Source organism: Plasmodium coatneyi, chromosome 11 (assembly GCF_001680005.1).
Source record: "Plasmodium coatneyi strain Hackeri chromosome 11, complete sequence".
Lineage (NCBI taxonomy): Eukaryota > Apicomplexa > Aconoidasida > Haemosporida > Plasmodiidae > Plasmodium > Plasmodium coatneyi.
In genome coordinates, this window is record NC_033566.1 from 2,236,304 (window position 1) to 2,251,573 (window position 15,270).

Below are 15,270 nucleotides of genomic sequence, written 5' to 3' on the forward strand. Positions count from 1 at the left end.
CATGTACATATGTATGCATGTGCATCCAAAATCATCACACGCATATTTATAATTTAAGGCATAAAAATGTAGGAACAGGGACGAGCGAAACAAGAAATGGTGAAATTAAGAGGAATGAGAATGGAAGTTTCTTTATATATCTTCCATTCGAGCTCTTTGTATTATTGCTCTCTGCATATGGGATTGTACTGTGTTGTACTACTGTATGTGGGATTGTGTTCGTTTGGAATGTTATATTAGTACTTATAAGATTCCACCCATACGTATATAGGAGAAGGCCGGAACATGTTTTTTTTTTTTTTTTTTTTTTTTTTTTAAACGGGAAATTTTTTAGGATATACTGTGAATTTTACGTTCTATTGTTATGTTTTAAAGGGGCTTCATGGAATTGCTAATATATATACCACATAAATACGCAATACTCCCTTCTCTATATATACATTCATTAATATTTAATGCGGGGGGAGCATGATTTTATAAAAGGAATTAAAATAGGATGTAGCATGGAGAATTGTATTCATTGAATAAGAGAGAAGAAAAATATATGTACCTCCATAATAATATTTGTTGTTAATATTTTCTTCCCTCCTATTTATTATTGCCCAGTAATAACCGTGGCTTTCCCTTCTTTTTCCTTCTCTTCTTAATGAGTACATAACAGATTGCTCATTTATGTGAAAGATGGGCACATTATATCATGTTCTATTTGCGCTTTTCCCCCACTCTGCAGCACAGATTACTTTGCACGTATTAATTTTTCCTTATTTTCATTTATTTCCTTTATTTTATTTTTTCTATTTTTCTCTTCTTCCCTAAAACATATAAATACATTGTTTTGAAAAGAGGTAAGCATTTTTTTTTTTTCTTTTCTCTTTTTTTCCTTCGCACCCTATCTAGAGTATTACTTTCCTTATGTGCTTATTCAAACTTACAAATGGAAGGAAGGAAAAAGAAGGTAAGGAATGTCTACGGAAGGAAGGAAAGAAGAAATGAAGGAAAGAAGGAATAGAAAAAAAGTGAAAAAAAAGGGAAAAAAGAAAAAATGAGGAAAAAAAGAAAAGAGAGAGGAAGAAATGTCCTTTAGTTTTTTACACACTGTATAAAATTCGTGTGGTGTTATTTATGCCTTCCTTCTGTGTGTGTGTGGAACATTACACATTCCAATGTTACATTACGATGTGTTTTATTCCAATTTGTGTGTTCTACATGCGTTGATAACGTATATTTTTATTTCCCTGTCGTGTATTATTTGTTCCTGTTCCTGCTCTTCTTTGAGGTTCTGATGATCGTCGTTCATTATATATGGTAGATTCTCCATCTGACATGGAATTTGTTCTGGACAAGGCTCCTATGGTGGAAGTGTTCGCTCCTGTTGAATATAGTGTGGAAGTGCCGTCTTCTGTTAACATGTCGAATTGTTGTTGTCTGGTTGATCTTCCTTTTCTTCCTTTATTGTTCCTTCTTCCTTTAAAATTACTATTTAACCAATCAGGTAGGAGGTTATACTAAAAAAGTGATGGGAGAAGGAAGGAGTGGTCTAGGGAGGAAAGGTGTATTATATACATACATATATATATATGTATATATGTGTATATATGTGTATATATGTATGTTTATATGTATGTATACATCGTGGTAATTATAATTGTTGTAATTATAATTATTTTAATTATACTTACTTTATATAAAAAAAAAACGGCGAGTGTTGGCAATCCCACTGCAGGGAGTAAAGAGGATATAATGGTAGTGGTGTTGGTGCTTCCGTTGGTTACGTCAATTACTGCAGTTTCTTCCTCTTGCCCTTCCACTGCAACACCAGCAAATACGGATGACGCAGAAAGAGCCTGAGCCTGTGCTTCTGATATGAGTTGTTGCATATTCATTGATCCACATTTCAACTTCAACAGATCTTCCTTAATTTTATCTTTATGTTGGTCCCAAAATTTGGAACAGTAATCACCATAACCACCCTTATTTTTTGTACAACCTTTCTCCACAGCAGCATATGCTGTAATAATGCCCTGCAGGTAAGGACCATAGTTCTTCTCACAATCAGACGAAGCAGCCGTAACCAGTGCTTGTACAATTGTACGGTCATGGTAATAATCGAAGATGGTTTTTCTTGGAAGGACAGTGTCCTTGTCCATACTGTCTTCTATAGTTAGACAATTATTCTGTTCTGTATTTAATTCTTCCATAAACCCAAAAATTGCGTTTATGGCGGTCGAGGACGAATTGTTGTTCAGTTTCTGCAGTAGTATTTCTAATATCCAATAATAGAGGAAATTACAACGTTCTTTATACAATGGCTCACTATTCTCTCTGGTAGACACATAACAGAAGGCCTTTCCAATTTTCTCTGCTTCATTTTGAACTTGCTGATATTTTGACAATGCCATCTTTATTTTTTCGGGCCACGAATCACTACCACTATCACAGTGACCCTGTTCTTTGTTGAAATGGTCGTAGAAATTTGCCTTCGAAAGGAGCGTTTTGAAAAGGTCCTCCTAAGAAATACAATAAGTGGAATTTATATATGTGTTTGTCCATACAATATACACTTCACCCCCGCCTTTGTTATTACATGACACATAGAGCATTACATATACATTATTATGTTATGTTTCTTGAGGAAAAAAAAAAAAAAAAAAAAAAGAAAGCGGACCTCCGTGTGGTAATCCGTTGATGGTGGTGTCATTGTTTGAGTGTGTTCATTTTTGTGCATATAATGAAATTTATGTTAGGAACATGGTGTTCATATATATTCATACGGAATGTTCATATGTGTGTACATTGTTTATTATTGCATTTTGTACATTATTGCACATTGTGCATAATTATTCCAACCGACGTCGTCGTATTATAATTATTACTTTATACCATGCCCTTCTCTTGTAGCATATAATTGAAGAGTGGAATTCTTCTGTCCCCCACCCTACCCTTCCCCCTCCCCCTTCTTAAAAACATAAAATTTTGAGCACGGAGATATTATTTATATTACTTTACCCTTTTTTTTTTTAAAGCGGTCGTTCATTTAAGAATTATGTAATATATGTACATATATTGTATACAGTTCATACATATGTGTGCATATGTGCATGGTGTACAAATTGCACCTTTCCTCTCTTCTTCGAATATGTGTACATATTTATTAGTGCATATTTATTCACATATTTAATTAAAAGGCGGCGCGTGTGCACATTTATAGGAATAGATGGGAATGGTACGGAAAGTGCCTATGCAAAGGAATTGTGTGTTCATTTATATGTACGAAGGGAGAAATTCATGTTGCTGGGTAGTAGTAGTATTATTTTCTGCATTGTAGCACATGCCATACCTTCCCTTGTTTATGATGACTCAGTAATAGTAATTTTCTGCCCTTTTTCCTCTTTTCCTTTTTTTTTTTTATTTTTATTGTTCTCTTTTTTTTTTTTTTCTTCTTTATGAACTTATATTGCTTACACATTAAAGTGAACAGCTTAATAGAACAGAAATTTAAAAAAAAAGAATAATAAGAATAATAGGAAAGAAAGGTCATTTTGCCTTTTACATTTCATAAACTACTTGGCTGCTTATACTTTAAGAGGGAAGGAAACATTACATTCCAATCAATGTGTGTTACATTCCACAATTTGACGTTTTACATTGCACACAAAATGTAACGTGTTGTGTTACATTCCACACACACATTTGTGTGTGTGTGGAATGTGCGTGTATGTATACATTATAATTTACATTCTATGAATATTACATACGTTGGTAACGTATATTTTTCCTGTTTCCTGCTCTTCCACTATTTGTTCTTGCCCTTCCTTCCCTGGTGGATGGTCGTGTAGTATATGGGGCAGAGTACATTGTGTTAAAGTCTTCTGCTATAGTAGAACCTCCTATTGTTGAATTGTCGTCTGTTGTTGTTGTGGAGATGTCCTCTGTCAGAGGGTCCAGGTCCCTTCGGACGGACCTTCTTTTACTTCTGTTGTTATTTCTGCTGCTGCTTCTTCCAAAGGAGAAGATGTTCTTTATTCCAGAAGGTAAAAGATTATACTGAAAGGAAGTGCGGACATGTATATGTGTATGCGTGTATACGAAGCACACATATCACACACATCACGTAGTTCACACAGTTCACAATGTACTTATTACTTATTACATTTTACATTAGTAAGAATAATATTTCATTAATTATATTACCAACATATGTTCAAATATATAATGGTAATGATAATTATTACTCCAATTATGTACTTACTTTATACAAAAGGAAAGTAGCAGCTAGTCCAAGTGCTCCTATAGAAAATATAGACGAAACAGCAGCAGGAACTGTACTATTGGATTGGAAGGAACTTGTTTGAAATGTGGATTCACGTGTGTCCACAAATGCTTCCTCCCCCGTTAACACACATTCCATTTGTAATTCATTTTGAGTGACGTAATGCGGAAATAATTCCTTGAACTCCTCATAATACTCTTTATTTTGTTTATCTGTACACTTTTCCTTTACTTCTTTGTAGGCCTTTTTTACATTCTCTAAATATTTACGGTACCCTTCAGTACACTTCTTCTTTACTCCTGTTCCTAATTGTTCCTTTATAGCTGCTTCGTCCTTTTTAAAGTCGACCACTTTTTTTAATGCTTTGAATACATCCATATTATTAGAAGTGTACATAAATTTACACTTGTTTCCCGTTCGATTATTGTTCATTTCATTATAGCATTTATGCATGGCATTTGTAAAAGAGAATGCATCCAATTTATCAGATAATGTTTCACCTAACCAATAATAAGTGGCTTTACACCACTTTCCGTCGGTATCATCATCACTACTATTCATTCCATACATGTAACAGAATACTCTCATAATGTTATTTACAGTATCCGTATCTGTAATATATTCTTTTATTCTGTTCTTAACTTCACTATTACAATCATCCTTATTGTGACTGTTGGCCCTGCTAACTAAATCATTATACATTTCCTTTGAAGGCAAATTTTCCAAAAGTGTTTCCTACAAATGTAATTAGCGGATTATATATGTATGTATGTTCATATATATGTGTATATATATGTTCGTCATCCAATGTACAACACTGTACATAAAGTACTGTATGTTTAGTATACAATTATTCACACTGAATAATAGAAGAAAGGAAGGGGGGGAGTTGGGGTGTGAACGAACCGTTAATATTGCTTCGTCGGGCGCCATTTCGTTCACATGTTATGCACATTTATATGTAAGTAATAAGTTCATGTTAGAAATGTGCTGTTTTCCTTTACATATGTTTATATGTGTACATGTACCATATATATGTGTGTATGCACGCATATTCCCTATTTTTTTTTTTTTTTTTTAATGTTCTTTTTTTATAATGGTTATGTGTAGGAAGTGTATATATATGCAGGAAGTTTTTATGGAAGTGTATATATATGCAGGAAGTTCTTATGGAAGTTTGTAAGGAAGTGTATATATGTGGAAGTTTTTATGGAAGTTTTTATGGAAGTTTTTATAGAAGTGTACATATGGGGACGTTTTTATGGAAGTTTTTAATTTTCTTCATTTTTATGGAAGTGTACATATAGGGAAGTTTCTACTTTTTTTCCTTTTTTTGGAGGTTTTTATGAAAAATCTTCATTTCTTCCTTTTTTCCTCATTTCTTTCCCCTCTCTTTTGGAGCTGGAGAAATTTTGGGGAAGGAGTAAAAATTTTGAGATTATACACTTCTTTTTTTTTTTTTTTTTTTTTTTTAATTTTTTACTTTTCATTCCTTCCTTCCTGCTTTCCTTTTATTTCCTTCTTATTCCTTCTCATTCCTTCTTATTCCTTCTTATTCCTTCTTTCCTTCTTTTCTTCTTTCCTTTCCTTCCTTCCTTAGACCCCTTACTTCCTCCCTTCCTCCTTCTTTCCTTCACTTCCTTCTTTCTTCCTTCTTTCTTTCCTTTTTTTCCCTTCATTTGTATGTTTTTGAATAACTCTGCATGAGAAGGGAAAGCATACTCCCAAAAAGGAGGGATACGAAAAAAAAGGAAAAATTGCTGACATTCTGAAAAAAGTATTTACGTATAAAAAAGGAAAAAAAAGAATAAGAGTAATGAGAAGAATGAAAAAAAATAAAAAAGGAATTAATAAAAAAGGAAAAAAAGTAGAACGAACCTTATTACTCTATACTATGATGAACTTCTGTAAAATGTACACTACTAGATCATTGTGCTCATTTGTACTTCTGCGCATAACGCTTATGTGTTGTCATCTTATATTATTCGTGGCTATGGGAGTAGTTTCTTGAAAAATGTCTGATAAGGGAGAAAGGTACCTACACAGTGATGTTGCATAAATGTGGAACCGTGTACATTTGCCATGTAGTACATTCAGTCGTGTATGATTGTGTAGGTATCTTCCTCTCGCCATACTCCGTCACATGCATTTTGTATAAATATTTCATTTTTCACCTTTACTAATGTTTATTGACCCTTCAATCTGTTACATTGTGCCCCCTTTGGAAATTTCATGAATATATCAATACTCGTATTAAATATATTTATATGTACTTACAGTATTCCTTCATATAAAATGCATAGTGTGCACTATTTACATCTGAGAATGAGCAACATAATGGTGCCCCCTCCCGCTCCGCTGTGATGTTTCTCCTTCCATACTTCTAAATGTAGATTCAGGGGAACATTGCATTAGGATATCGGGTACATAGAATATCTCTCCCCTACGCTGATCACAATAAACTGTTATCATACTTGGTTCCTCCTTCCTTCCCCCCCTTTTAGACGGTGATATGTGACCGGTGGGAATGTTTCCTACCCCCCCCAATTTAAATTTCAGTTGACACTTGGAAATCCGTTTACAATGTGTGTTCACATATGTTCAAAGGTGGTCCCAATTATTCCATTCTACACGTGTACACATGTTCGTAATGTGCAAAAATAGACATCTGGGAAATTTATGAAGATATGCGATAGTGGAACAGTCCCATATGCCCCATGATAGGGTATATATATGTATGTATCATATATATATATATGCATGTGTGTGTAATTTTGTGATGTTCTCAGGGACTAGGGAAGTAGAGCTCTATGTTTAGACTACTTCTTCTTTTAGACAATTAATGTGGTCACCAATTTGAAGGGGAGACAGAAGGGGTATAGACGTTCCCCTCTCTATATATATAATGAATATAGAATCCTCATATAAGAAAAAAACTTAGAGTAACCAACAGATATATCTGTACACAGCGAACAGTGTTGTACACATACATAGAACAATGTTATATATACATATACATTGTATGTATATACATATATTCCTCCCATAGAAGGAAGAGGAGCAGAAGGGGATGGAAAGACATTACATTCACTCATCATCAGTTCGATAAGATCCATGTACTCAATTTCCTTTCCTCTTCCTTTTCTACTAAATACTTTCCTTCCGTAATGAAGAACACTTTGTTCTAATGAACTTTCTCCCCCACATATGATTATGTATAATATTTATGCGCGACACACGCATATAGCATAATTATTGCTGTACGTATAAGTGATAAATAATTTCAAATGGTTTCATTTGTAACAATGCTACAGAAGGGAAGTGATCATAACACAAGTTCACTATATTTATTCTTTATACTTATATATATCCTTTACACTTATTAAACTGATTCGTTCACCCTCTTGTATAAGAATGGAAAGAATGGATATATGTACAGCATAGCAAACTGTAATTTTCCAGTTCACGATTCATCGTTGTTCACTATAGTAAGTAACTACATAAGGGAATAATATGGATATTGATCATTATAATGGTATATGTATGTAATCGTCCATATATATATATGTATGTACTAATGTAATATACACATAGAAAATAAGGAAGCGCAGGGAGGGGAACCTCCTCCTTTAAATTCCCCCCTCCCCTAAACTACTCTGAATCCTTCTGAATGCCCTAAATAAGGAAGACAAAAAAAGAAAGAAGGGGAAGTTGTACATATTACACAGAGCATTATTATTGCAAAATTGTATATATTACATGGAGTACTATTATTGCAAAAGTATATATGTGTATATTTCCTTCCATAAATAATTCATACGATTTTCTTCCTGTTCTTTCTTATATAAATAGTTAATTTTGCTCCAAAAAAAAATTGAGTTACTTTCAATAAATACTTAATAAATATGAATATGTATTAATAAATAGGTAATCACATTCGAAAAGTATGGGGGGAGAGGAAGAATCCTCCCTATGCATAAGCTCCACAATATGTTTGTTAACAATTCTTAATAACAACTACCTCCCTCTTCTCCTTTTAAAAATAATAACAATAGAAAGCACACATTAATTTTAAAAGAAGTACATACACAAATATTTTCTCCTTCTCAAAGGAGGAAGGAAGAAAAATAAATTATGCGTCCTCCCCCTTCTCCATATACACATAATAATTGAATTAGGTGAAAATAATAATAATAAATAATACAATGCTCCTGATACATACGTATGTGTGTATAACGTGTATCATCTTTTTTTTTAAAGAATTAAAGTATATTATGAGATAGTGTAGGAGTGGAATGTGTACTCTTCTGTAATCATTAGATTTGGGTGTAAATTTTCTTACAAACTTTTTCTGAATACATATATATAAACAGCCTTCTAACATATAAAATTCACATTCCACATATATACATACAGAGAGAAGTGTATATATTTGAACAGGAACAACAGCAGCAACACAGCACACACAAACCTTTTAACACAACCTTTTAACACAACCTTTTAACACAACCTTCCTAACACAACCTTTAACACAATCTTTTAACACAACAACTTTTTATATAACATATATATATAAATTCACATTCCACATACGGAGAGGTTTATACTAATAATACAACGACGACCGCACACATATATAAACATTAACATTCCACATATATACATACAGAGAGAAGAAAAAATATATCCGCGCACAAACATACACACATATAACAACAATAACAACCATGACAGGAAAGGTATACGTTCCTTCATTCAAAATATCTGAAATACATATATAATACATATATATATACGTATATACATATATATGTATGTAGACACATATACATATATACATACATATATATATATGTTTCACACATATCACCCACCTCCCCAGACGTGTACACTAGGGTCAATTACTGAGAACATAACCTTACTTAACGACTTCTATAGAAATTTCGATCGCAACACAGAGGGCAACATCGGCGTCGTGAATGCCGATGGTACAAAATTACAGACTGCATTAAATGGAAGTTTTCGGGATTATACGGAAATTATTAGTAACGCTAATAAAGTCGCCGATGCCTACGAATACGCATGTAACCAGAATGAGAGCAAACAGTCCAATAGTATACCCTGCCGCCTTTTTTACTTCTGGTTCAGAAATAAATATTGGAATGATTTGAATAGTCATACCCTGTTAAGCATCTTGCAAAAAATTTACGATACGCTGGGAAGTTCTTTCGATGAAAAGAAGTGTGATTTTAAATATGACATTAATGATCAAATCATTTTCAATGATATGAAAGTAATATTTGATTATTACGAAAATTATAAGAAATTACCTAGTCTACTAAGTACGAGTGGTATCACCTGTCTGAAGGAATGGTCAGAATATTGGACCACACTTTCCACAGCATGTGAAAAAATGGGAAACATGTGCAAAGCAGGGGGGCGGGATGATCATAGCACTAAAGAATATTGTACAGACTTTAATAATACCTATACATTATATTGTGATATGGCTCAGCTCCAGCAAAAGATGGATGTATTAATAAGAAAGATTCAGCGTGAAGCAAAAGCAGCACTCTCTGCAGCAAACGAAGCTGTTCGTTCCGCCACCACCACTTCCTCCATCTCTTCTGTCTTTGGTACTTTAGCAACCATAGGTACCCCATTCTTATTATACAAAGTAAGCATCCAAAATTTTCAAAATTTAAAAAATAAAAAAATTGAAAAATTTAACAATATTATTAATAATCAATTTCCTTAGACTATCCTTCCTTCCTCCTCCTTAGATCTCCCTTCCTTTCCTTCCTCCTTAGACCCTTCCTTCAACCCTACCACCACTAACACAACCTTCCTCTTCCACCTACCACCACCCTAACAACCGACCTACCTCCATCCTACCACCTAACAAACTTCCTACCCACCTACCACCCTACCACCCCTAACAATCTTCCTTCCACCTATCACCACACCTAACAACCCACCTACCAACTACCACCCCTGATACAACCTTCCTTCCATTCTACCACTACCCCTAACAACCTTCCTTTCACCCTACCACCACTTACACAACCTTCCTTCCACCAACTACCCTAACAACCCACCTACCACCCTAAACAACCTTCCTTCCCTTTAGTATAAACCATGGTCTTCTTGGTTTGGTAACCACACTTCTGGAAATGGAGGAAGCAGAAGAAGTAATAGAAGAAGATCAGTTGAACACGAATTCGATAGGTTAACATACGATTCAACGGACACTTCCACAATAGGTCCAGCAGAAAATTCCACCACACTACGCTCTGTTGCATACAACACAAGCCAACCTCGGAAAGGAAGAACAAATAATAATACACCAGGTCACCAGAATGTAAGTTACGGTCGGATGTAACACCATTGTATGTAAAACATTGGAATGTTGAATGAGTGTGTGCCCCTCCCTCCCAGGAGGGGCACGTATAAATAACACTGTGGGCACAATTTATATATACGGTGTGTAAGGAAAGAAGCAAAATGACCATTGTTTTTTCCTCCATTCCTTTTTCTTTTTTCCCTTCCCTTTTCTTTCTTTCCTTTTCTTTTCTTTTCTTTCCTTTCCTTTCCTTCTTTTCTTCATATTTCTTTCTTTTCTTCCTTCCTTCCATGTGTTTGTTTAAATAACAACTTGAGATAAGGTACTCCTAACGAAGGACGCGGAAAAAGGAAAAAGTTGCTTACCCTTCTCAAAAAAATTATTAAGATAAAAAAATTTATCCAGGTAAAGTTACTTATAACAAAAAAAAATTTTAATGAACATATTTTGTATCTGCAATAAAAAATAAATTTTACCAAACAAATCAAAATAAAGTGGGGAATAAAATTTTTTTTTACTTATTCGAACTTATATTGATTACACATGAACAATGTAAACACATTCATGCAATACAAAAAAAAAAAAAAAATGTATTTACTACACCCTAAAACCCGGAATCTGAACTTGGAACCTGTTCCATAGGAACATCAACACAAGAAACGTGTTCCTTGGGAACAAAGTCTTCCTTCCCTAAACCCGGAATCTGAACTTGGAACATGATACCTAGGAACCTGTTCCCTAGGAACTTCTGTCTTAGGAAGAAAGTCTTCCTCCCTAAAACCCGTAAACCCTGAACTTGGAACCTGTTCCTCAGGAATACTTCCCTCACGAACATCAATGAGAGGAACATCTTCCTTAGGAATAAAGTCTTTCCTCCCTAAACCCGGAATCTGAACATGGAACCCGTTCCTTAGGAACATTTTTATGTTCGATAAACTCAGAACCCATAAATTCTTGAACAAGAATGGTAAAATAATCTTCCTTCGTCGAATGCGCATCCCCCCTTTGACATTCGTTTAAGACTTCTAAATGAATATCAATAATCATACGGCGACGCACACCACGGCGAAGACGACCAGCGCTCTGTTTTCCCCTCCTTGTTTTAGGCGTTGAACGAGGTTTGCGTTCCTTTACAATGTAATATTCACGTGGACCTGGTTGGTTCACATGGTCAACAATCTGCTGTTCTAAGGACGGACCACGTACTTGATAAGATCTTCTGTAACGTTTTCTTGTATTACGAAGCATTCCAAAGTACTGCAAAAAAAAAAAAAAAAAAAAAGAAGGGAAGAAAATGTTTTCTTTAATAGGGGTGTGAAATGTTTGTTCACGCAACAGTAATTACTACTTCAAGTCCTAAAATATGAAATCCTATACATACACCCCTTAAATGGTAAATCCTACACATACACCCTAAAGTGCGAAATCCTACACATACACATCCCTAAAATGCGAAATCCCAAACACACACACCCCTAAAATGGAAAATCCTACATACATACACCCTACAATGCGAAATCCTACATACACACCCCTAAAATGCGAAATCCTACGAACACCCCTAAAATGCGAAACCATAGAGCCACTTACTCATTTATTGCTCTTTTTTTTTTTTTTTTTTTTCTGCGGAAAAAATATTTTTTCCTTTTTTTTCTTACCTTCCAGAGTAAGTAGCTCATAACAGAAATACCAAGCACGGCAGGAGCAAGAGGGAAATAAGGAAGGAAGGGATCGATTCCTTTCTTGGCAGTAAGTTTGGCAGGAGAAGGGGTGCCTTCGGCACCCAGAGAAGCAGCACCTGGAGTACTACTTGATGAGGAACTACTAGTACTAGAAGAAGAGGCATCCTCGTTGCTATCCTCAGAAGTAGCTGGTTCATCTTTGTGGGTTACTTTTTCTTCACTGTCGCTCTGTGTTCCTTGTGCATCTGCGAATTGAGTAAAAAATAATAAAGGAACGTTGGTTTCAGTGGGATCATAGGAGGGGTTGCATATGCCAGATTTAGTAATTTGAACAATGGAAATAGCAATGGCAGTGGAAGTTATGATGGAAGTTGGAGTGACCAACCCCATCAAGATGGGGTATAATTTGTATGGGTATAACAGTGTCCAGTTCCTGTGGAGAAGGTGTATGTGTGTGCCTTTACCTGGTTCTTCCTGTTCAGACTTTTTTTCCCCTTCCTGCGCTTCCTCTGCAGGAATTACATTTTCTGCAGGTGATTCCGCTGCGGAAGATTTAGTTTCATCAGATTGGGAGGGTTTTGGTGGAGGGGGTTGGGGTGGAGGTTGAGGTTGGGTGGACGCTGATTCCGTATCTGGTTTCTTTTTCTTTTCCTTTACCTCCTCCTCTACTCTTTCGTTAACTTTCTCAATAATTTTGCTAACGTCTCCTAGGTCATTATCACCACTCCTTATTTGAACCTTCTCTCCCCTTTCTGCGCGTGCAGGGTCTGGATCCTCAGGCATCTTTTTCCTCTTTTGGAATTCATCCTTATCGGCACACCATTTCTTGTCAGTTACTTCTTTCATAATATTAGAATACAATATATTTGTGGAAAATGGGTAGTACGGGTCATCCGTATTATTCGTCTGTCCCGTATAAGGAAGATTAAGTGCAGCATCATAAGCACATTTCTCATACTTCCTATCTTGACTAAATCCTTTCCTTACCTGTTGCACTGCGCTAATGGCACGTTCTATGACATCCTTTGGGGCACAGAAGAAAGGCATATAATACATCCATACTTTAAGTAAGTCACATACAGGAATTCCTTTTACAATCTTTGTACATGGTGTCCGATTCTCCTGTTGCACATTCTGGTCTTTGTCTTCATATTGCTTTTGAACAGCTGTCGTTAATATTATGTTCCTTATCATAATTTTACAAAAATCTTTGTACTTGTCCATGCCAGGGCCAAGGGTACTCTGCACATCTTCACATAAAGGTAGAAGGAAGTTCAATTCGCTATAGTTCTTTTTATCATACTCTATCGTATCCTTCGAAAATAGTGTGAACCATCCAGTAATACTTACTGTAATAAAGGAAGGTTGTGTTAGGGGGTATTGTCTTAGGTGGTAGGGTGGTAGGTTGTTAGGTGGTAGGTGGAAGGAAGGTTGTTAGGGGTGGTCTGTGGAAGGAAGATTATTAGGGTGCACTTATAGTGAAGGTGACTTCACTCGAGTTGTACTACTTTGCTTACATGTATCACTTATAGTAGACATAGTTCTTTTTATGTCCTTATTCGCTTCAAGCAATTCTTTCACTTTTTTCCTTAGGTCCACTCCTTTTTCAAAAGTATAATTTGCACATTCGTCCCACTCGCATTTAACACAGTTATTATTCCCACCACTCTTGCACTCAGTTTTGTAAAGCCCCTCATTGATAGTAAAAGCCTGTTTAACAGTTTCTCCCATGAGTGGACACTTGGTCTTTATTTCCTGAGCGTACAAATTTAATATGAGACAACCTATTGTCTGCTCAAATTTTTGGTTCTCTGTAGGGTGGTGCTGATTTTCACCCCGTTCCAAGTTAATACCGTATATACCCCTCAACCATTTAGCAATGTTCTTACATGTCGCCTTTTCGCTATCACTTAGTGAATCACATTTGTCCGTAATCTTCTCGCTTAGATCATCTTTTGTTTCGTCCTTTTTGTTTAAGGCTTCAGCTAATTTTTTCACCACATTTTCGATGTCACCCCAAAAGGCAGTCTGCCAATATAAGAAGAAAAGGAAGAGCATATATTTACACTCCGTAAGCACCTAAAACGAAGTTTAGTCCACTCTTTGTTCATATATATATAAAACATCCTACCCATAAGAGTAACTTAAATTACAGCGATTAATAGTACTCCTTACCCTGTGCGCTGGATCTGTTTTGTCCATTTTGTTGTTTGTAAACCATTTATCTGTAACTTGCTGTAAGCGTGTCTGGAATTCACTGCTCTTGCAGGTGGTGGCACCACCTGTAGGAGCTGATGGTGTGAGTGGAAGAAGTCGCCCTCCATCCACTGTCAGAATTAAATTTTCACCATTACCGCTTGGCCTATATGAAGTGAGCAAGAGAAGGGAAGAATATATTTTTTTTTTCCTTTTTTTTTGCCATACAACTATATTTTTAAAGCATAAAATACATATATATACATATACACATATATATATACATACATATGTATAAGTAATCGTAATCATACCCGCCACCTGGAAGCTCCGTTACTTTTACTCCGTCCACTCCTGCACCGTAACGTATTTCATATTCCTGCCCAAGTTGAATATCTCTGCTAGTTTTACTGTCTTTTGCACTACGTGGACGACGCACACCACGCACACCACTACCAGCACCATGTTCCATTTCCTCCGCTACCTTCGTATGGTCTTGTTCAAATTTACTCTTCTTCTGTGGAGCCATTTTTACCATTTTTTATCTCACCACCACTATTTATTCAATGAATGGAATCGTTACTTACTAAATGGAAAATAGTATTTCACTAAGTATCTACATGTGTGTACACAGAGAATGTACGCATACATTCATTCTTTACTTCCTTAAAACTTCCTTCCTTACGCCTTCCTTCTTCTTTCTTTTTTCTTCCTCAAACATTCCTTCTTTACACTTTCCTTCTTTACACCTTCCTTCTTTACACCTTCCTTCTTTACAC

General features: G+C 35.5%; 4 protein-coding genes across 4 annotated transcripts; all 4 read right to left on the minus strand.

Moving 5' to 3' along the window:
- Positions 1-1,613: 1,613 nt before the first annotated feature.
- Positions 1,614-2,698, minus strand: PCOAH_00036440 (Variable surface protein Vir7-like protein; the record flags this gene model as incomplete). The annotated part of the gene is made up of 2 exons (XM_020060435.1): positions 1,614-2,507; positions 2,666-2,698. 2 exons carry the CDS (start codon positions 2,696-2,698, stop codon positions 1,614-1,616), a joined length of 927 nt encoding a protein of 308 aa, XP_019915827.1.
- Positions 2,699-3,546: 848 nt separating this feature from the next.
- Positions 3,547-4,972, minus strand: PCOAH_00036450 (Variable surface protein Vir7-like protein; the record flags this gene model as incomplete). The annotated part of the gene is made up of 3 exons (XM_020060436.1): positions 3,547-3,577; positions 3,854-4,017; positions 4,250-4,972. The coding sequence occupies 3 exons, from the start codon at positions 4,970-4,972 to the stop codon at positions 3,547-3,549; spliced, it is 918 nt and encodes a 305-aa protein (XP_019915644.1).
- A 6,245-nt stretch (positions 4,973-11,217) lies between these two features.
- Positions 11,218-11,463, minus strand: PCOAH_00036460 (hypothetical protein; the record flags this gene model as incomplete). The annotated part of the gene is made up of 1 exon (XM_020060437.1): positions 11,218-11,463. One exon carries the CDS (start codon positions 11,461-11,463, stop codon positions 11,218-11,220), a length of 246 nt encoding a protein of 81 aa, XP_019916027.1.
- Positions 11,464-11,468: 5 nt separating this feature from the next.
- On the minus strand, positions 11,469-14,497 carry PCOAH_00036470 (SICA antigen; the record flags this gene model as incomplete). Its single annotated transcript, XM_020060438.1, has 5 exons — positions 11,469-11,870; positions 12,272-12,540; positions 12,760-13,644; positions 13,801-14,323; positions 14,471-14,497. 5 exons carry the CDS (start codon positions 14,495-14,497, stop codon positions 11,469-11,471), a joined length of 2,106 nt encoding a protein of 701 aa, XP_019915879.1.
- Positions 14,498-15,270: the final 773 nt, after the last annotated feature.